Here is a 22,181-nt window from a genome sequence, read left to right as displayed (position 1 = left end):
CGGGCTCTCACATTGTGACATCACAAAGTGGAGAACAGCCCTTTCCAGTGACGGTCTGTGCTGGTTGACTGCACATCATGAAATGGGTGTCCACAAGAAGCAAAAGAATGTGCCTCACAGATTGATTGCGTCTTACTTGCAGGTAGGAAAATGAACTGCGAAAATAACCAACATGTCATTTAAAAAATCGCTCTTTAGTCTGCCAAAGGTACCTGTAATATATTATCGTTTGTATGGATATAGTTAATTCTGAAAGGTTTAAGGATAGTATGGGGTAAGGAATCTGTCAAAAAGAAACACATTCCTAAAGACAAATCTGTGCACAAAGCATTTGTGCACAACTTTGCAGAAAAATATGAATACATTTGTGTTTTACGCTTAACATGTCTGTTGTGAATACGATTTGTCTTTGTCTTGAATACGAAATTTGCCGTGTCATGGGGTCACTGGCATATACATTAAGTCAGGAAAGACAGATTGTTCAAATTTGTGTATTCATATTAAAGTTTATTTATTAACCTGAAATGAATTAAAACTTTTTAAACCCACAGTGGAATAATTATTTTGTTACACTCTTGTGTTAAGACACTTTATTATCAACACCCCATCTCCCCCATCTGAACCCCTTATCCTCCATCTTTAGCATTCCACTCTTTCCCTCTCTTTTCTTTTTTCGGTCCAGTCCAACAAGGAATGCAAATAAACATAATTATTATAAAAAATCTTTCCCTCAAAAACTAAAGGGGTTTATACAAAGATACACTCTGTTTGTCTAAAGATTCCTAACCCCCTATTGCACCCGTAAAATCTGTCCAAACTAAGAGGCCTTTAGGTCTGATCCACTTGCTCAGCTGCTAGACAGGACAAGTTAAAAAATACATAACTAAATAAAACCACTGCTTAAACATCATACTTTTTATTAATTTATTATTTTTTGTTTCTTTTCAATTACTTTAGCCTTCAAATATTGGTATGCTGTAAATAATAATAATAAAACGTTAAGTGAAAAGGATATCCATCTCTTAATGCTGATTAAATGTTAGATCTGGATAAATGACAAAAGTACCAAAAAATAAACAGACACGCAGACAAAAGTGTTTGATTGTCTAAAATATTATTTATTATAGCCTTTCCAGTACAATATCATGTGTTATTTTTTTTACATAATACAGTTTAAAGAATATAACTTTTTAAAAAGATATATATTAGCTCTGTATTCACAAGGGAAAAAATAGGTTTAAATTTAGCGGGAAAAAATGTATCTTTTCATTATAATACTTAAAAATGTGAAAACAAAGCAGATAAATGAAAAAATTAAATTAAAAACCAGTTAGACTGTGGATATAAAATATATTATTGGCTATCATTATATTTATAATAATTTAACAGCATATACAATGTCTTTATTAGTTAGATAATATATTCTCGTGACACAGTAGTGACAAACATTTCATTCAAGACAGAAGTTCAGTAAAATTGAAGATGGAATGTTTTCTATGTTTGACAGGCATATTCCGAGATTTCAAATTAAAGGTTTTTAAACAAGAGAAGTCACTTTTTATTAGTACTTAAATATTTACCTTCATTCGTAGATTTTAAGATATGATTAAGGAAAAAGTAGAACGGTCCTTTAAAAGTTTATATTCTTTGCAATTATACATTCATTCCTATTTTCAATGATTAATACTGTAAAGTTGCCTTTATAAATCATCTCCAAGCCAAGTTTAAATACTAATTATCTAAATACAAATTATTTCAAAAAGTTTATATATTTTTTTCTGTGTGTTACAAATATGTTCCTGTTTATTTCATAAACAGCTCAAACTTTTCACTAAAGTCAGCAGAGATGCCATTGCTGACTTGATAGTAGCCACGATGTCATCACCATGCAGAATGCAGTGACGAGACTGATCTTCTGGCGTACTCCATGAGAGAACTCTGTAAATGTTGGGGGGAGGAGATTAGTTGTAATCCCTTATTCGTTTAGTTATTGTTTTTTAACAAATTTCAAAGTAAGACTTCCTTTCACTGAACATACCTGTGCCATCCACAATAATGGAGTTTAAGTCAATGTTGAAGGCAGTGATGTTGGGAGCTGCTTTCATCAGAACGGAAGCGACTTCAAAGTCGGTTGGAACAGATATAGGTTCAAAACGAAGGTCCATAGTGTTATAAATTGACCCATTCCTGTAAAAGTATCATGACATTAACTCATCTGCACACATTCGTTAGGAACACTGGTATGATTTCATTAGGATGATAGAAACAGAATACCTGAAGGATGTCACCGTAATGGAAATGAATGATGTAAATGCTCGTTGAAAGTATGGTTCAAGCTGTGAAAATACAAGACATTGATCAGTGTACATGCATAATTAATATTCTATACCCTTAGATGCAGTCATGGACATGCCTGCACAGCATGAATGTGATTCTGTTTATCTAAAAATCTCAATTTTGTGCAGCTACTGTGACAGCAGAAGTGTTATTTTTGTGCAGTATCCCTATGGTGTTTCTGTATCAAGGGCTAAGTGTGGTTCAATCATATAACACTATGTTGTTGTAGCTCAATAATACTCTTTACTGCTTGAGAATAATAGGTTGAGCTATGAAAAGGTTGTAAAACTGAGTTGACTGGGAGTGTAAATTGCCATATAAATAAAGGTTTGATTGAATCATTAGTCTTTTATTTATTCATATTTCTTTTTGTTTGCAAAATGACTTAATTTTCTGCAAGAGAATAATCACATTAATTGATATATAAGAGACTCTTAGATATATATAAGATACCAGTAGGATTCAATCTTCAAAGAGTTTGAAGCCTACTCATTTTTGTAAATCTTTTTGTAAATCTAGCAAAGCCACAAGTTTTTTTGGCTATTTAATACTATTATTTGTTTAAGATTAACTATTTTATATTTTTAAAGCACATTTTAAAATGTTAAAAATATAAGTAAGATGAATAAAGTTTAGATTAAACTACAAAAGGGGTTAATTCAAATATACACCTAGTGTGTCAAAAGAGTCATAACCCAAAAGTAAAATATGTCCAATGCAAGAGGCTTTCAGCTCTCATCTTTCTGCCAAATTTTCCTAGCCAAATTTAAATATAATTAAACTCCGGACGTGCTGCGTCTGATGCCCAAATCCCACCGCGATGCTCAAAACGCGCTGCCAACAGACTGACACGACATGCCCGATCCTCAAATCGCGCCGCAGGACATCAAATCACCTCTCTACATTGACTTAACAGTTAGACTCGAATCCCCTCATGTGCCAATCATGTTCAGTGTGAGTGCAGCTTTAGGGATATGGTAATCGTTGACTAATTTTGGCCCATTTAAAAAAAAGGGAAAAAAAAGATAACTTACTGTAGTTTTTATCAGTAAAGCTCGTCGTGTAAAAGCTGCAGATGAGGTATTCAGCATATCAGTGGTAAATGTCTCTCCAACAGATCTGAAGATCAACTGTTTTATTTTCACTGCCTTTGTGGTAGCAGCAGTAGTAGTAGTTGTTGTTGTGGGTTTTGAGGTAAGAACTGTTGTGGTTGTTGTTGTAGGGGTAGTTGTAATTCCTGTGTTTGTGGAATTTGAAGTTGTATTTGTTGTGGGTTTATCTGCTAAAATTAAAAACAAAAAAGTTAGTATTTAATTACAAAACATCAAAATTTGTTTATGGGATTGTTTGTGACATAGAGTCTTAGTATCTATACTACAAACAAAACTATTTTTATGTATCATAAATGACTGTTCAAGTAACAAATGAATTATTAAACACTTCTTAAACACATTCTTTGTGATAATAGAATAAAACACTTTTCTTTTTAATTCAACTATGATGTTTTAAGGACATTGTTTTTTTCTTACCTTCTACTGTAAATGAGTCAATTTGTAGACTGACATTGTAAAGAACACTGGAATTTACCGCCCGGATTAAAACTGCCTTAATCTCTTCAGCCTTTGGTACTTCAGCAGATGTCAGAGTATTTCTGAACTCTACTCCAACTTCAACTTGAGCGTAATTCACTCTTACACTGACTGCAGATGACCTGTATGAAAAAAAATGACAAAATCAATTGACTACAACATAACAATTAAATGATAAAATATCTAAAAAATATTGTGAAAAGTTTGTGAACATATTGTGGGTGTTAAAGTTTTTTTGTTTTGCTTTTAGTTTTTTGCCACACACAAAAATAGTTGTCATATAAATGAGCGTAAGAATTAAAAAAAAAAAAACAGTTCAACCATGTAGCTCTTACCGAAATTGAATGACAAAAGATCGCAAGAATTTAGATCCAAATTCAGTTCTGAAGATAATATCAAACTGTGGGAAGAAACATAGTTTAAGAAACAATGTAAATTAACTTTTAATTTTTAGGGGAAAGATTGTATTGAAGTATTGTCATACTCACAGTGGCTACCACTCTTGCTGCAAGTTCTATAAACACAGAGCTGGTTTTATCCAGGAGTCTGGCATCAAAAGGTTCCTCTATAACTGCAGTAACATAAAACACTGGTGGAGGAATTTCCTTTGTGGGAGTTGTAGTAGCTTTAGTAGTTGTATTTGGGGTGGTTTCAATGGTGGTAGGGGAAGTTTTTGTCGGGGACAATGGGGTTGTTTTGGTTGTATTTGCTGCAATCGGTGGATTTTTCGTCAGTGTTGTGGCTGTTATTGGAACAAATGTGGTTACGGTTGTGTTCGGGGAGGCTGTTGTTGTGCGTGTAGTGATGGGCACTGTGGTTTTAGATATGGTTGTTGGAGCGATCTTTGTGGGTACAGCAATTAATAAAGTTGAAGCCCTTGTGGGGATTGAAGGTGTTGTTGGTAATTTTGTAGGTAGAGTTGAGTTTGTTGGGAGGGCACTTTCTGATGCTGGCGAAAATGTGTTTTGACCCTCAGAGGTATTGGTAGGAGTTTGACTAGATGTTTTAGGTACAGCTGTGGTTGCTTTTGGGGCAGCTATGGTGGCATTAGAGGCAGCTGTAGGAGCTGTCAATGTTGCTCTCTTGCTTGTCAGTTTTGATGTGAGGATATTTAGCTCAGTTGTAGTTGTGGCAGTTGTTGCTGTTGTTGGTGCTACTAGGAAAGCTAACAAGAAAAAGACAAAACATTTTCAAAAACTGATCTTTGATAGTGCTTCTTTCTAAAAGTGGCATATTAAATCTTTCTTACATTGACCATCCACAGTGAGAAAATATTTGTCAATGTCGAAGGCTGTGATGTTCAAGGCTGCATTCATCAAAACAGTGGCAATTTGAAGGTTGGTTGGAACAGATGTTGAGTTGAAACTAAGATCCATGGTGTTGATAATAGATCCATTGCTGCAAAGGTAATTCAAGCTTAGCTTATTGGTCAAGAAATACACAAATAAAAATGAAAATATCATAATGCCTTAAATAAATTACCTGAATGAAATCACTGTCAAAAAGAGGAATGAAGGAAATGCCGGATGAAAGTATTCCTTGAGCTGTAAAAAATATATACAGTCTTTTAGTCAATAAATTTTTTCCAAATAGCATAACTACTTTAACTCTGACATTTTTCTTTGTTTCTCATTCAGCATTTTAGTGGGTTTGTCAACACCTCAGAATGCACTCCATTAAAGTACAAATTCTTTCTTAAAAAGGAGTAGCAGAAAATTTGCCAGATTGCCTTAGAGACAAGCAAACCTATGAAAAAAAGTAGCTTTTTTTTACTGTATGGAAAGTACTTTTAAACAATGGAACATTATTTTACTGCAACCAATTTTATTTGAAAATATATATAATTTTGAGTTTGTTCAACTTACTGTTGTGTTGATCAGTTTAGCTCGGTTTATGAATCCCTCAGACGTAGAATTCCCCAAATCAGCTGTGAACTTCTGTTGAACACTTCTGAAAATAAGCCGCTTTCTTGTTACCCCCTCAGCAGTTGGAGAAGTTGTAATTTTTCCTGTCGTCTGTTGGATTGTTGGGGATAAAGCTGGTGCAGTCAGTCTAGCTGTGGTTGCAATGGTAGGTACTGAGGTTGTTTTCCCTGGTGGGTTTGTTCCTGAAGCAGCCTTGCTTGTTAATATATAAAGTGTGGAAAGTTTTGGTGCCATTGTTGTTGAGCCACTCTGAATTCTGGTTGGAGATGCATTTATGGTTGTTACTGGGCCAAATATGGTAGTTTTTGAGGGTTCAGGTATGTCTGCTGTACTAAGCGGAGGAGTAGTTGGAGCAAAACGTTGTGTTGCTCTGGGGCTTGATATTGTTGAAGCAGATGTGAATCTTGGAATTATAAGTGTAGTAATCTTGGATCCTCCTGTTGTTTCATTTATCTCAGTTTTAATTGTTGTAACACTTACAGATGATACTGTGGTTGCTCCCTGCAAAGGTTTAGGTGTGTTTTGTGTGAGAGAAAGTATAGTAGTTGAAATAATATTTTCCATTGTTCCTGGTGCAGACGTTGTTGAGGCAGTCCCAACTGCTGTTACAGAAGGACTAATGGTTGTTTTTTGTCCAGTTGTAGTGGCTACTTCTTCTGTTGGTGTGAGTAATTCTGTAGATATGGGAGTGATCGTTGTGGTTGTATTTTCTGTTGGTATTAGTCCAGAGGTTATTGCTGAAACAGTTATACCTGTTGGTGAAGACAGTGTGGTAACTTGTAATTCTTTTGTAGCTGTACTCTCAGCTCCTGTTGGCAGAATACCTTTGGTTGTTGTTTGTTCAAAAAGAGGTGTTGCTGTAAAATCTGTTTTTTGTGTTGTTTTAGCAATAAAAGGTGAAGTTGTGGCAACATTTTCTCTTGTACGAGATATAATTGTTGATTCCAAAGCAGCTGTGCTTGTTATATAACGTGTGGTTTCTGATGCTGGTGCTGTAGTTGGTGTAGTGCCAACTTGTGTTGCAGAAACAATGATGGATGTGATTTGATCAGATGAAGTTTTTGTGGTCAAAGGTGTTATTACTGTAATTACTGGGGTTGTTGATACAGTTGTTGGTTCATAAGGTGTGGTTGTCTCTGCTTCTGATGTTGTTGAGGTAGCTTCAGCTATTGGAGAAGTGACTGGGACTGTTGTTTGGTCAAATGTGGCGGCTGATATTTCTGCATTTACCAATGTGGTTGATGCAGCACTAGTAACTGAAACACTTTCTGTTGTTGGTGTAGAGAATCCTGATACATCGGCGATTGTTGGTATAACTGTTCTTGACTTCAAAGTTGATTTGACAGTTACTGGAGCAGTGACTACAAGCGTTGTTTGTGTTGTGATCTTGGTTTTTGCTGTGTGTGAAGAAATTTCAGCTTTTGTTGCAGAAGTGACTCCAACTGTTTTTTGGTTCAATGTTGCGGCCGTTCTTTCTAGAGGTTTAATTGTTGTGAGCTCAGCAGTGGTTGATGTGGTAGATGAAGTTAATGAAGCTGTGGTTGTTGGTGTATTAGGTGTTGTAATCTCGGTTGTTGGTGTGTATGAGGACGTTTCAGCTGTTGTTGCAGAAGTGAAAGCTACTGTTGTTTGGTTCAATATTGCGGTTGTTCTTCCTATAGGTTCTAGACTCGTCAATGCAGCAGTGGTTGATGTGGCAGATGAAGCTGCTGAAGCTGTGCTTGTTGGTGTATTTATTGTTGTGATCTCTGCGGTTGCTTTGACGATAGAAGGTTCAGCTGTTGTTGCTGAAGTGAAAGCAACTGCTGTTCTTTTCAATGTTGCAGTAGTTGTTTCTATAGGTTTTAACGTCGTAAATGCAGCAGTGGTGGACGTGCCAGATGAAGTTAATGATGCTAAGCTTGTTTGTGTATTAGTTGTGATCTCTGCTGATGCTGTGACTAAAGTAGATTCAGCTGTTGTTGCAGAAATGACTTCGTTTGTTGTTTGGTTCAATGTTGCAGTTGTTCTTTCTATAGGTTTTAATGTCGTGGGAACAGCAGTAATTAATTTGGAAGTTAAAGTTAATGAAGCTGTGATTGTTGGTGTATTTGGTGTTGTGATCTCTGCTGTTGCTGTGACTAAAGTAGTTTCAGCTGTTGTTGCAGAAATGACTTTGTTTGTTGTTTGGTTAAATGTTCCAATAGTTGTTTCTATAGGTTTTAATGTGAGAGCAGCAGTGGTTGAAGAAGCAGATGAAGCTAATGAAGCTGTGCTTGTTGGTGTATTAGGTGTTGTGATCTCTGTTGCTGATGAGTTTGAGGACGTTTCAGCTGTGTTTGCAGAAGTGAAACCAACTGTTGTTTGGTTCAATGTTGCAGTTGTTCTTTCTATAGGTTTCAACGTCGTCATAGCAGCAGTGGTTGATGTGGCAGATGAAGCTACTGAAGCTGTGCTTGTTGGTGTATTAGTTGTTGTGATCTCTGCTGTTGCTGTGACTAAAGTAGTTTCAGCTGTTGTTGCAGAAATGACTTTGTTTGTTGATTGGTTCAATGTTGCAATAGTTCTTTCTGTAGGTTTTAATGTGAGAGCAGCAGTGGTTGATGTGGCAGATGAAGCTACTGAAGCTGTGCTTGTTGGTGTATTAGGTGTTGTGATCTCTGCTGTTGATGTGACTAAAGTAGTTTCAGCTGTTGTTGCAGAAATGACTTCGTTTGTTGTTTGGTTCAATGTTGCAGTTGTTCTTTCTATAGGTTTTAACGTCGTCATAGCAGCAGTGGTTGATGTGCCAGATGAAGATAATGAAGCTGTGCTTGTTGGTGTATTAGGTGTTGTGATCTCTGCTGTTGCTGTGACGATAGAAGTTTCCATTGTTGTTGCTGAAGTGAAAGCAACTGCTGTTCTTTTCAATGTTGCAGTAGTTGTTTTTATAGGTTTTAACGTCGTCAATGCAGCAGTGGTTGAAGTAGCAGATGAAGCTACTGAAGCTGTGCTTGTTGGTGTATTAGGTGTTAAGATCTCTGTTGTTGGTGAGTTTGAGGACGTTTCAGCTGTGTTTGCAGAAGTGAAAGCAACTGTTGTTTGGTTCAATATTGCAGTTGTTCTTTCTATAGGTTTTAACGTCGTCATAGCAACAGTGGTTGATGTGGCAGATGAAGCTAATGAAGCTGTGCTTGTTGGTGTATTAGGTGTTGTGATCTCTGCTGTTGGTGTGACTAAAGTAGTTTCTGCTGTTGTTGCAGAAATGACTTCGTTTCTTGTTTGGTTCAATGTTGCAGTTGATATTTCTATAGGTTTTAACGTCGTCATAGCAGCAGTGGTTGAAGAAGCAGATGAAGCTACTGAAGCTGTGCTTGTTGGTGTATTAGGTGTTGTGATCTCTGCTGTTGCTGTGACTAAAGTAGTTTCAGCTGTTGTTGCAGAAATGACTTTGTTTGTTGTTTGGTTCAATGTTGCAGTTGTTCTTTCTATAGGTTTTAACGTCGTCATAGCAACAGTGGTTGATGTGACAGATGAAGCTAATGAAGCTGTGCTTGTTGGTGTATTAGGTGTTGTGATCTCTGCGGTTGCTGTGACTAAAGTAGTTTCAGCTGTTGTTGCAGAAATGACTTTGTTTGTTGTTTGGTTCAATGTTGCAGTTGTTCTTTCTATAGGTTTTGACGTCGTCATAGCAGCAGTGGTTGATGTGGCAAATGAAGCTACTGAAGCTGTGCTTGTTGGTGTATTAGGTGTTGTGATCTCTGTTGTTGGTGAGTTTGAGGACGTTTCAGCTGTGTTTGCAGAAGTGAAAGCAACTGTTGTTTGGTTCAATGTTGCAGTTGTTCTTTCTATAGGTTTTAACGTCGTCATAGCAACAGTGGTTGATGTGGCAGATGAAGCTAATGAAGCTGTGCTTGTTGGTGTATTAGGTGTTGTGATCTCTGCTGTTGCTGTGACTAAAGTAGTTTCAGCTGTTGTTGCAGAAATGACTTTGTTTGTTGTTTGGTTCAATGTTGCAGTTGTTCTTTCTATAGGTTTTAACGTCGTCATTGCAGCAGTGGTTGATGTGGCAGATGAAGCTACTGAAGCTGTGCTTGTTGGTGTATTAGGTGTAGTGATCTCTGCTGTTGCTGTGACTAAAGTAGTTTCAGCTGTTGTTGCAGAAATGACTTCGTTTGTTGTTTGGTTCAATGTTGCAGTTGTTCTTTCTATAGGTTTTAACGTCGTCATAGCAGCAGTGGCTGATGTGCCAGATGAAGATAATGAAGCTGTGCTTGTTGGTGTATTAGGTGTTGTGATCTCTGCGGATGCTGTGACGATAGAAGTTTCCATTGTTGTTGCTGAAGTGAAAGCAACGGCTGTTCTTTTCAATGTTGCAGTAGTTGTTTTTATAGGTTTTAACGTCGTCAATGCAGCAGTGGTTGAAGTAGCAGATGAAGCTACTGAAGCTGTGCTTGTTGGTGTATTAGATGTTAAGATCTCTGTTGTTGGTGAGTTTGAAGACGTTTCAGCTGTGTTTGCAGAAGTGAAAGCAACTGTTGTTTGGTTCAATATTGCAGTTGTTCTTTCTATAGGTTTTAACGTCGTCATTGCAGCAGTGGTTGATGTGGCAGATGAAGTTAATGAAGCTGTGCTTGTTGGTGTATTAGGTGTTGTGATCTCTGCTGTTGGTGTGACTAAAGTAGTTTCTGCTGTTGTTGCAGAAATGACTTCGTTTCTTGTTTGGTTCAATGTTGCAGTTGATCTTTCTATAGGTTTTAACGTCGTCATAGCAGCAGTGGTTGAAGAAGCAGATGAAGCTACTGAAGCTGTGCTTGTTGGTGTATTAGGTGTTGTGATCTCTGCTGTTGCTGTGACTAAAGTAGTTTCAGCTGTTGTTGCAGAAATGACTTTGTTTGTTGTTTGGTTCAATGTTGCAATAGTTCTTTCTGTAGGTTTTAATGTGAGAGCAGCAGTGGTTGATGTGGCAGATGAAGCTACTGAAGCTGTGCTTGTTGGTCTATTAGGTGTTGTGATCTCTGTTGTTGGTGAGTTTGAGGACGTTTCAGCTGTGTTTGCAGAAGTGAAAGCAACTGTTGTTTGGTTCAATGTTGCAGTTGTTCTTTCTATAGGTTTTAACGTCGTCATAGCAGCAGTGGTTGAAGTAACAGATGAAGCTACTGAAGCTGTGCTTGTTGGTGTATTAGGTGTTGTGATCTCTGCTGTTGCTGTGACTAAAGTAGTTTCAGCTGTTGTTGCAGAAATGACTTTGTTTGTTGTTTGGTTCAATGTTGCAGTTGTTCTTTCTATAGGTTTTAACGTCGTCATAGCAACAGTGGTTGATGTGGCAGATGAAGTTAATGATGCTGAGCTTGTTGGTGCATTAGTTGTTGTGATCTCTGCTGTTGCTGTGACTAAAGTAGTTTCAGCTGTTGTTGCAGAAATGACTTCGTTTGTTGTTTGGTTCAATGTTGCAGTTGTTCTTTCTATAGGTTTTAACGTCGTCATAGCAGCAGTGGTTGATGTGCCAGATGCAGATAATGAAGCTGTGCTTGTTGGTGTATTAGGTGTTGTGATCTCTGCGGTTGCTGTGACGATAGAAGTTTCCATTGTTGTTGCTGAAGTGAAAGCACCTGCTGTTCTTTTCAATGTTGCAGTAGTTGTTTTCATAGGTTTTAACGTCTTCAATGCAGCAGTGGTTGAAGAAGCAGATGAAGCTACTGAAGCTGTGCTTGTTGGTGTATTAGGTGTTGTGATCTCTGTTGTTGGTGAGTTTGAGGACGTTTCAGCTGTGTTTGCAGAAGTGAAAGCAACTGTTGTTTGGTTCAATGTTACAGTTGTTCTTTTTATAGGTTTTAACGTCGTCATAGCAGCAGTGGTTGATGTGGCAGATGAAGCTAGCGAAGCTGTGCTTGTTGGTGTATTAGGTGTTGTGATCTCTGCTGTTGCTGTGACTAAAGTTGTTTCAGCTGTTGTTGCAGAAATGACTTTGTTTGTTGTTTGGTTCAATGTTGCAATAGTTCTTTCTGTAGGTTTTAATGTGAGAGCAGCAGTGGTTGATGTGGCAGATGAAGCTACTGAAGCTGTGCTTGTTGGTGTATTAGGTGTTGTGATCTCTGCTGTTGATGTGACTAAAGTAGTTTCAGCTGTTGTTGCAGAAATGACTTCGTTTGTTGTTTGGTTCAATGTTGCAGTTGTTCCTTCTATAGGTTTTAACGTCGTCATAGCAGCAGTGGTTGATGTGCCAGATGAAGATAATGAAGCTGTGCTTGTTGGTGTATTAGGTGTTGTGATCTCTGCGGTTGCTGTGACGATAGAAGTTTCCATTGTTGTTGCTGAAGTGAAAGCACCTGCTGTTCTTTTCAATGTTGCAGTAGTCGTTTTTATAGGTTTTAACGTCGTCAATGCAGCAGTGGTTGATGTGGCAGATGAAGCTACTGAAGCTGTGCTTGTTGGTGTATTAGGTGTTGTGATCTCTGTTGTTGGTGAGTTTGAGGACGTTTCAGCTGTGTTTGCAGAAGTGAAAGCAACTGTTGTTTGGTTCAATGTTGCAGTTGTTCTTTCTATAGGTTTTAATGTCGTCATTGCAGCAATGGTTGAATTAGCAGATGAAGCTAGTGAAGCTGTGCTTTTTGGTGTATTAGGTGCTGTGATCTCTGCTGTTGCTGTGACTAAAGTAGTTTCAGCTGTTGTTGCAGAAATTACTTCGTTTGTTGTTTGGTTCAATGTTGCAGTTGTTCTTTCTATAGGTTTTAACGTCGTAATAGCAGCAGTGGTTGATGTGCCAGATGAAGATAATGAAGCTGTGCTTGTTGGTGTATTAGTTGTTGTGATCTCTGCTGTTGGTGAGTTTGAGGACGTTTCAGCTGTGTTTGCAGAAGTGAAAGCAACTGTTGTTTGGTTCAATGTTGCAGTTGTTCTTTCTATAGGTTTTAACGTCGTCATAGCAGCAGTGGTTGAAGAAGCAGATGAAGCTACTGAAGCTGTGCTTGTTGGTGTATTAGTTGTTGTGATCTCTGCTGTTGGTGAGTTTGAGGACGTTCCAGCTGTGTTTGCAGAAGTGAAAGCAACTGTTGTTTGGTTAAATGTTGCAGTGTTTTTTTCTATAGGTTTTAACGTTGTCATAGCAGCAGTGGTTGATGTGCCAGATGAAGCTAATGAAGCTGTGCTTGTTGGTGTATTAGGTGTAGTGATCTCTGCTGTTGCTGTGACTAAAGTAGTTTCAGCTGTTGTTGCAGAAATTACTTTGTTTGTTGTTTGGTTCAATGTTGCAGTTGTTCTTTCTATAGGTTTCAACGTTGTAATAGCAGCAGTGGTTGATGTGCCAGATGAAGATAATGAAGCTGTGTTTGTTGGTGTATTAGTTGTTGGGATCTCTGCTGTTGGTGAGTTTGAGGACGTTTCAGCTGTGTTTGCAGAAGTGAAAGCAACTGTTGTTTGGTTCAATGTTGCAGTTGTTCTTTCTATAGGTTTTAACGTCGTCATAGCAGCAGTGGTTGAAGAAGCAGATGAAGCTACTGAAGCTGTGCTTGTTGGTGTATTAGTTGTTGTGATCTCTGCTGTTGGTGAGTTTGAGGACGTTCCAGCTGTGTTTGCAGAAGTGAAAGCAACTGTTGTTTGGTTCAATGTTGCAGTTGTTCTTTCTATAGGTTTTAATGTCGTCATTGCAGCAGTGGTTGAATTAGCAGATGAAGCTACTGAAGCTGTGCTTTTTGGTGTATTAGGTGCTGTGATCTCTGCTGTTGCTGTGACTAAAGTAGTTTCAGCTGTTGTTGCAGAAATTACTTCGTTTGTTGTTTGGTTCAATGTTGCAGTTGTTCTTTCTATAGGTTTTAACGTTGTAATAGCAGCAGTGGTTGATGTGCCAGATGAAGATAATGAAGCTGTGCTTGTTGGTGTATTAGTTGTTGGGATCTCTGCTGTTGGTGAGTTTGAGGACGTTTCAGCTGTGTTTGCAGAAGTGAAAGCAACTGTTGTTTGGTTCAATGTTGCAGTTGTTCTTTCTATAGGTTTTAATGTCGTCATTGCAGCAGTGGTTGAATTAGCAGATGAAGCTACTGAAGCTGTGCTTGTTGGTGTATTAGGTGCTGTGATCTCTGCTGTTGCTGTCACTAAAGTAGTTTCAGCTGTTGTTGCAGAAATTACTTCGTTTGTTGTTTGGTTCAATGTTGCAGTTGTTCTTTCTATAGGTTTTAACGTCGTCATAGCAGCAGTGGTTGAAGAAGCAGATGAAGCTAATGAAGCTGTGCTTGTTGGTGTATTAGGTGTTGTGATCTCTGTTTTTGGTGAGTTTGAGGACGTTTCAGCTGTACGTGCAGAAGTGAAAGAAACTGTTGTTTGGTTCAATGTTGCAGTTGTTCTTTCTATAGGTTTTAACGTTGTCATTGCAGCAGTGGTTGAAGTAGCAGATGAAGCTACTGAAACTGTGCTTGTTGGTGTATTAGGTGCTGTGATCTCTGCTGTTGCTGTGACTAAAGTAGTTTCAGCTGTTGTTGCAGAAATTACTTTGTTTGTTGTTTGGTTCAATGTTGCAGTTGTTCTTTCTATAGGTTTTAACGTCGTCATGGCAGCAGTGGTTGATGTGGCAGATGAAGCTACTGAAGCTGTGCTTGTTGGTGTATTAGGCGTTGTGATCTCTGCTGTTTTTGTGACTATAGTAGTTTCAGCTGTTGTTGCAGAAATTACTTTGTTTGTTGTTTGGTTCAATGTTGCAGTTGTTCTTTCTATAGGTTTCAACGTCGTCATGGCAGCAGTGGTTGAAGAAGCAGATGAAGCTACTGAAGCTGTGCTTGTTGGTGTATTAGGTGTTGTGATCTCTGCTGTTTCTGTGACTAAAGTTGTTTCAGCTGTTGTTGCAGAAATGACTTTGTTTGTTGTTTGGTTCAATGTTGCAATAGTTCTTTCTATAGGTTTCAACGTCGTCATGGCAGCAGTGGTTGATGTGGCAGATGAAGCTACTGAAGCTGTGCTTGTTGGTGTATTAGGTGTTGTGATCTCTGCTGTTGCTGTGACTAAAGTAGTTTCAGCTGCTGTTGCAGAAATGACTTTGTTTGTTGTTTGGTTCAATGTTGCAGTTGTTCTTTCTATAGGTTTTAACGTCGTCATTGCAGCAGTGGTTGATGTGGCAGATGAAGTTAATGAAGCTGTGCTTGTTGGTGTATTAGGTGTTGTGATCTCTGCTGTTGCTGTGACTAAAGTAGTTTCAGCTGTTGTTGCAGAAATGACTTCGTTTCTTGTTTGGTTCAATGTTGCAGTTGATCTTTCTATAGGTTTTAACGTCGTCATAGCAGCAGTGGTTGATGTGGCAGATGAAGCTACTGAAGCTGTGCTTGTTGGTGTATTAGGTGTTGTGATCTCTGCTGTTTCTGTGACTAAAGTTGTTTCAGCTGTTGTTGCAGAAATGACTTTGTTTGTTGTTTGGTTCAATGTTGCAATAGTTCTTTCTATAGGTTTCAACGTCGTCATGGCAGCAGTGGTTGATGTGGCAGATGAAGCTACTGAAGCTGTGCTTGTTGGTGTATTAGGTGTTGTGATCTCTGCTGTTGCTGTGACTAAAGTAGTTTCAGCTGCTGTTGCAGAAATGACTTTGTTTGTTGTTTGGTTCAATGTTGCAGTTGTTCTTTCTATAGGTTTTAACGTCGTCATTGCAGCAGTGGTTGATGTGGCAGATGAAGTTAATGAAGCTGTGCTTGTTGGTGTATTAGGTGTTGTGATCTCTGCTGTTGCTGTGACTAAAGTAGTTTCAGCTGTTGTTGCAGAAATGACTTCGTTTCTTGTTTGGTTCAATGTTGCAGTTGATCTTTCTATAGGTTTTAACGTCGTCATATCAGCAGTGGTTGAAGAAGCAGATGAAGCTACTGAAGCTGTGCTTGTTGGTGTATTAGGTTTTGTGATCTCTGTTTTTGGTGAGTTTGAGGACGTTTCAGCTGTACGTGCAGAAGTGAAAGAAGCTGTTGTTTGGTTCAATGTTGCAGTTGTTCTTTCTATAGGTTTTAACGTTGTCATTGCAGCAGTGGTTGAAGTAGCAGATGAAGCTACTGAAACTGTGCTTGTTGGTGTATTAGGTGCTGTGATCTCTGCTGTTGCTGTGACTAAAGTAGTTTCAGCTGTTGTTGCAGAAATGACTTTGTTTGTTGTTTGGTTCAATGTTGCAGTTGTTCTTTCTATAGGTTTTAACGTCGTCATGGCAGCAGTGGTTGATGTGGCAGATGAAGCTACTGAAGCTGTGCTTGTTAGTGTATTAGGCGTTGTGATCTCTGCTGTTTTTGTGACTATAGTAGTTTCAGCTGTTGTTGCAGAAATTACTTTGTTTGTTGTTTGGTTCAATGTTGCAGTTGTTCTTTCTATAGGTTTCAACGTCGTCATGGCAGCAGTGGTTGAAGAAGCAGATGAAGCTACTGAAGCTGTGCTTGTTGGTGTATTAGGTGTTGTGATCTCTGCTGTTTTTGTGACTATAGTAGTTTCAGCTGTTGTTGCAGAAATTACTTCGTTTGTTGTTTGGTTCAATGTTGCAGTTGATCTTTCTATAGGTTTCAACGTCGTCATAGCAGCAGTGGTTGATGTGGCAGATGAAGCTACTGAAGCTGTGCTTGTTGGTGTATTAGGTGTTGTGATCTCTGCTGTTTCTGTGACTAAAGTTGTTTCAGCTGTTGTTGCAGAAATGACTTTGTTTGTTGTTTGGTTCAATGTTGCAATAGTTCTTTCTATAGGTTTCAACGTCGTCATGGCAGCAGTGGTTGATGTGGCAGATGAAGCTACTGAAGCTGTGCTTGTTGGTGTATTAGGTGTTGTGATCTCTGCTGTTGCTGTGACTAAAGTAGTTTCAGCTGCTGTTGCAGAAATGACTTTGTTTGTTGTTTGGTTCAATGTTGCAGTTGTTCTTTCTATAGGTTTTAACGTCGTCATTGCAGCAGTGGTTGATGTGGCAGATGAAGTTAATGAAGCTGTGCTTGTTGGTGTATTAGGTGTTGTGATCTCTGCTGTTGCTGTGACTAAAGTAGTTTCAGCTGTTGTTGCAGAAATGACTTCGTTTCTTGTTTGGTTCAATGTTGCAGTTGATCTTTCTATAGGCTTCAACGTCGTCATAGCAGCAGTGGTTGAAGAAGCAGATGAAGCTTCTGAAGCTGTGCTTGTTGGTGTATTAGGTGTTGTGATCTCTGCTGTTTTTGTGACTATAGTAGTTTCAGCTGTTGTTGCAGAAATTACTTCGTTTGTTGTTTGGTTCAATGTTGCAGTTGATCTTTCTATAGGTTTCAACGTCGTCATAGCAGCAGTGGTTGATGTGGCAGATGAAGCTACTGAAGCTGTGCTTGTTGGTGTATTAGGTGTTGTGATCTCTGCTGTTTCTGTGACTAAAGTTGTTTCAGCTGTTGTTGCAGAAATGACTTTGTTTGTTGTTTGGTTCAATGTTGCAATAGTTCTTTCTATAGGTTTCAACGTCGTCATGGCAGCAGTGGTTGATGTGGCAGATGAAGCTACTGAAGCTGTGCTTGTTGGTGTATTAGGTGTTGTGATCTCTGCTGTTGCTGTGACTAAAGTAGTTTCAGCTGTTGTTGCAGAAATTACTTTGTTTGTTGTTTGGTTCAATGTTGCAGTTGTTCTTTCTATAGGGTTTAACGTCGTCATAGCAGCAGTGGTTGAAGTAACAGATGAAGCTACTGAAGCTGTGCTTGTTGGTGTATTAGTTGTTGTGATCTCTGCTGTTGCTGTGACTAAAGTAGTTTCAGCTGTTGTTGCAGAAATGACTTCGTTTGTTGTTTGGTTCAATGTTGCAGTTGTTCTTTCTATAGGTTTTAACCTCGTCATTGCAGCAGTGGTTGAAGTAGCAGATGAAGCTACTGAAGCTGTGCTTGTTGGTGTATTAGGTGTAGTGATCTCTGCTTTTGCTGTGACTAAAGTAGTTTCAGCTGTTGTTGCAGAAATGACTTTGTTTGTTGTTTGGTTCAATGTTGCAATAGTTCTTTCTATAGGTTTCAACGTCGTCATGGCAGCAGTGGTTGATGTGGCAGATGAAGCTACTGAAAATGTGCTTGTTGGTGTATTAGGTGTTGTGATCTCTGCTGTTGCTGTGACTAAAGTAGTTTCAGCTGCTGTTGTAGAAATGACTTTGTTTGTTGTTTGGTTCAATGTTGCAGTTGTTCTTTCTATAGGTTTTAATGTCGTCATTGCAGCAGTGGTTGATGTGGCAGATGAAGTTAATGAAGCTGTGCTTGTTGGTGTATTAGGTGTTGTGATCTCTGCTGTTGCTGTGACTAAAGTAGTTTCAGCTGTTGTTGCAGAAATGACTTCGTTTGTTGTTTTGTTCAATGTTGCAGTTGATCTTTCTATAGGTTTCAACGTCGTCATAGCAGCAGTGGTTAATGTGGCAGATGAAGCTACTGAAGCTGTGCTTGTTGGTGTATTAGGTGTTGTGATCTCTGCTGTTGCTGTGACTAAAGTAGTTTCAGCTGTTGTTGCAGAAATTACTTTGTTTGTTGTTTGGTTAAATGTTGCAATAGTTGTTTCTATAGGTTTTAATGTGAGAGCAGCAGTGGTTGAAGAAGCAGATGAAGCTAATGAAGCTGTGCTTGTTGGTGTATTAGGTGCTTTGATCTCTGCTGTTGGTGAGTTTGAGGACGTTTCAGCTGTGTTTGCAGAAGTGAAAGCAACTGTTGTTTGGTTCAATGTTGCAGTTGTTCTTTCTATAGGTTTTAATGTCGTCATTGCAGCAGTGGTTGAATTAGCAGATGAAGCTACTGAAGCTGTGCTTGTTGGTGTATTAGGTGCTGTGATCTCTGCTGTTGCTGTGACTAAAGTAGTTTCAGCTGTTGTTGCAGAAATTACTTCGTTTGTTGTTTGGTTCAATGTTGCAGTTGTTCTTTCTATAGGTTTTAACGTCGTCATAGCAGCAGTGGTTGAAGAAGCAGATGAAGCTAATGAAGCTGTGCTTGTTGGTGTATTAGGTGTTGTGATCTCTGCTGTTGCTGTGACTAAAGTAGTTTCAGCTGTTGTTGCAGAAATTACTTTGTTTGTTGTTTGGTTTAATGTTGCAATAGTTGTTTCTATAGGTTTTAATGTGAGAGCAGCAGTGGTTGAAGAAGCAGATGAAGCTAATGAAGCTGTGCTTGTTGGTGTATTAGGTGCTGTGATCTCTGCTGTTGCTGTGACTAAAGTTGTTTCAGCTGTTGTTGCAGAAATGACTTTGTTTGTTGTTTGGTTCAATGTTGCAATAGTTCTTTCTATAGGTTTCAACGTCGTCATGGCAGCAGTGGTTGATGTGGCAGATGAAGCTACTGAAGCTGTGCTTGTTGGTGTATTAGGTGTTGTGATCTCTGCGGTTGCTGTGACTAAAGTAGTTTCAGCTGTTGTTGCAGAAACGACTTTGTTTGTTGTTTGGTTCAATTTTGCAATAGTTCTTTCTGTAGGTTTTAATGTGAGAGCAGCAGTGTTTGATGTGGCAGATGAAGCTACTGAAGCTGTGCTTGTTGGTGTATTAGGTGCTGTGATCTCTGCTGTTGCTGTGACTAAAGTTGTTTCAGCTGTTGTTGCAGAAATGACTTCGTTTGTTGTTTTGTTCAATGTTGCAGTTGATCTTTCTATAGGTTTCAACGTCGTCATAGCAGCAGTGGTTAATGTGGCAGATGAAGCTACTGAAGCTGTGCTTGTTGGTGTATTAGGTGTTGTGATCTCTGCTGTTTCTGTGACTAAAGTAGTTTCAGCTGTTGTTGCAGAAATGACTTCGTTTGTTGTTTGGTTTAATGTTGCAGTTGTTCTTTCTATAGGTTTTAACGTTTTCATTGCAGCAGTGGTTGAATTAGCAGATGAAGCTACTAAAGCTGTGCTTGTTGGTGTATTAGGTGCTGTGATCTCTGCTGTTGCTGTGACTAACGTAGTTTCAGCTGTTGTTGCAGAAATTACTTCGTTTGTTGTTTGGTTCAATGTTGCAGTTGTTCTTTCTATAGGTTTTACCGTCGTCATAGCAGCAGTGGTTGAAGAAGCAGATGAAGCTACTGAAGCTGTGCCTCTCGGTGTAGGTGTTGTGATCTCTGTTGTTGGTGAGTTTGAGGACGTTTCAGCTGTGTTTGCATTAGTGAAGGCAACTGTTGTTTGGTTCAATGTTGCAGTTGTTCTTTCTATAGGTTTTAACGTCGTCATTGCAGCAGTGGTTGATGTGGCAGATGAAGTTAATGAAGCTGTGCTTGTTGGTGTATTAGGTGTTGTGATCTCTGTTGTTGGTGAGTTTGAGGACGTTTCAGCTGTGTTTGCATTAGTGAAGGCAACTGTTGTTTGGTTCAATGTTGCAGTTGATCTTTCTATAGGTTTCAACGTCGTCATGGCAGCAGTGGTTAATGTGGCAGATGAAGCTACTGAAGCTGTGCTTGTTGGTGTATTAGGTGTTGTGATCTCTGTTTTTGGTGAGTTTGAGGACGTTTCAGCTGTGTTTGCAGATGTGAAAGCAACTGTTGTTTGGTTCAATGTTGCAGTTGTTCTTTCTATAGGTTTTAACGTCGTCATTGCAGCAGTGGTTGAAGTAGCAGATGAAACTACTGAAGCTGTGCTTGTTGGTGTATTAGGTGTTGTGATCTCTGCGGTTGCTGTGACTAAAGTAGTTTCAGCTGTTGTTGCAGAAATGACTTCGTTTGTTGTTTGGTTCAATGTTGCAGTTGTTCTTTCTATAGGTTTTAACGTCGTCATGGCAGCAGTGGTTGATGTTCCAGATGAAGCTACTGAAGCTGTGCTTGTTGGTGTATTAGGTGTTGTGATCTCCGCCGTTTTTGTGACTATAGTAGTTTCAGCTGTTGTTGCAGAAATGACTTCGTTTGTTGTTTGGTTCAATGTTGCAGTTGTTCTTTCTATAGGTTTCAACGTCGTCATAGCAGCAGTGGTTGAAGTAGCAGATGAAGCTACTGAAGCTGTGCTTGTTGGTGTATTAGGTGTTGTGATCTCTGCTGTTTCTGTGACTAAAGTTGTTTCAGCTGTTGTTGCAGAAATGACTTCGTTTGTTGTTTGGTTCAATGTTGCAGTTGTTCTTTCTATAGGTTTCAACGTCGTCATAGCAGCAGTGGTTGATGTGGCAGATGAAGATAATGAAGCTGTGCTTGTTGGTGTATTTGGTGTTGTGATCTCTGCGGTTGCTGTGACGATAGAAATTTCCATTGTTGTTGCTGAAGTGAAAGCAACTGCTTTTCTTTTCAATGTTCCAGTAGTTGTTTCTATAGGTTTTAACGTCGTCAATGCAGCAGTGGTTGATGTGGCAGATGAAGTTAATGATGCTGAGCTTGTTGGTGTATTAGGTGTTGTGATCTCTGCTGTTGCTGTGACTAAAGTAGTTTCAGCTGTTGCTGCAGAAATGACTTTGTTTGTTGTTTGGTTCAATGTTGCAATAGTTCTTTCTATAGGTTTCAACGTCGTCATGGCAGCAGTGGTTGATGTGGCAGATGAAGATAATGAAGCTGTGCTTGTTGGTGTATTAGGTGTTGTGATCTCTGTTGTTGGTGAGTTTGAGGACGTTTCAGCTGTGTTTGCAGAAGTGAAAGAAACCGTTGTTTGGTTCAATGTTGCAGTTGATCTTTCTATAGGTTTTAACGTCATCACTGCAGAAGTGGTTGAAGTAGCAGATGAAGCTACTGAAGCTGTGCTTGTTGGTGTATTAGGTGCTGTGATCTCTGCTGTTGCTGTGACTAAAGTGGTTTCAGCTGTTGTTGCAGAAATGACTTTGTTTGTTGTTTGGTTCAATGTTGCAATAGTTCTTTCTATAGGTTTCAACGTCGTCATGGTACCAGTGGTTGATGTGGCAGATGAAGCTACTGAAGCTGTGCTTGTTGGTGTATTAGGTTTTGTGATCTCTGCGGTTGCTGTGACTAAAGTAGTTTCAGCTGTTGTTGCAGAAATGACTTCGTTTGTTGTTTGGTTCAATGTTGCAGTTGATCTTTCTATAGGTTTCAACGTCGTCATAGCAGCAGTGGTTGAAGTAGCAGATGAAGCTACTGAAGCTGTGCTTGTTGGTGTATTAGGTGTTGTGATCTCTGCTGTTTCTGTGACTAAACTAGTTTCAGCTGTTGTTGCAGAAATGACTTCGTTTGTTGTTTGGTTCAATGTTGCAGTTGTTCTTTCTATAGGTTTCAACGTCGTCATAGAAGCAGTGGTTGATGTGGCAGATGAAGATAATGAAGCTGTGCTTGTTGGTGTATTTGGTGTTGTGCTCTCTGCGGTTGCTGTGACGATAGAAATTTCCATTGTTGTTGCTGAAGTGAAAGCAACTGCTGTTCTTTTCAATGTTGCAGTTGTTCTTTCTATATGTTTTAACGTCGTCAATGCAGCAGTGGTTGATGTGGCAGATGAAGTTAATGACGCTGAGCTTGTTGGTGTATTAGGTGTTGTGATCTTTGCTGTTGCTGTGACTAAAGTAGTTTCA

At 39.0% G+C, this 22,181-nt stretch overlaps 1 protein-coding gene across 1 annotated transcript; it reads right to left on the bottom strand.

Annotated features, from left to right (window-relative positions):
* Positions 1–4,028: 4,028 nt before the first annotated feature.
* On the bottom strand, positions 4,029–14,787 carry LOC111946348 (mucin-5AC-like). The gene is made up of 3 exons (XM_023949004.1): positions 14,429–14,787; positions 6,823–8,170; positions 4,029–4,048 (listed from the first exon to the last, which is right to left on the bottom strand). Exons 1-3 carry the CDS (start codon positions 14,711–14,713, stop codon positions 4,029–4,031), a joined length of 1,653 nt encoding a protein of 550 aa, XP_023804772.1. The 5' UTR covers positions 14,714–14,787.
* Between the last annotated feature and the right edge of the window lie 7,394 nt (positions 14,788–22,181).

This window comes from Oryzias latipes, chromosome 18 (genome assembly GCF_002234675.1).
Source record: "Oryzias latipes chromosome 18, ASM223467v1".
Lineage (NCBI taxonomy): Eukaryota > Metazoa > Chordata > Actinopteri > Beloniformes > Adrianichthyidae > Oryzias > Oryzias latipes.
This window is presented reverse-complemented; position numbering and strand designations above follow the sequence as displayed.

Coding starts and splice junctions, on each gene's coding strand:
- LOC111946348 (XM_023949004.1), bottom strand. CDS start 14,713: ATGACGACGTTGAAACCTATAGAAAGAACTATTGCAACATTGAACCAA. Junction 8,171..14,428: donor CTACTATAGTCACAAAAACA/GCAGAGATCACA, acceptor TTCACTTCTGCA/AACACAGCTGAAACGTCCTC. Junction 4,049..6,822: donor ACCAGCATCAGAAACCACAC/GTTATATAACAA, acceptor TTTTTCATACAG/GTCATCTGCAGTCAGTGTAA.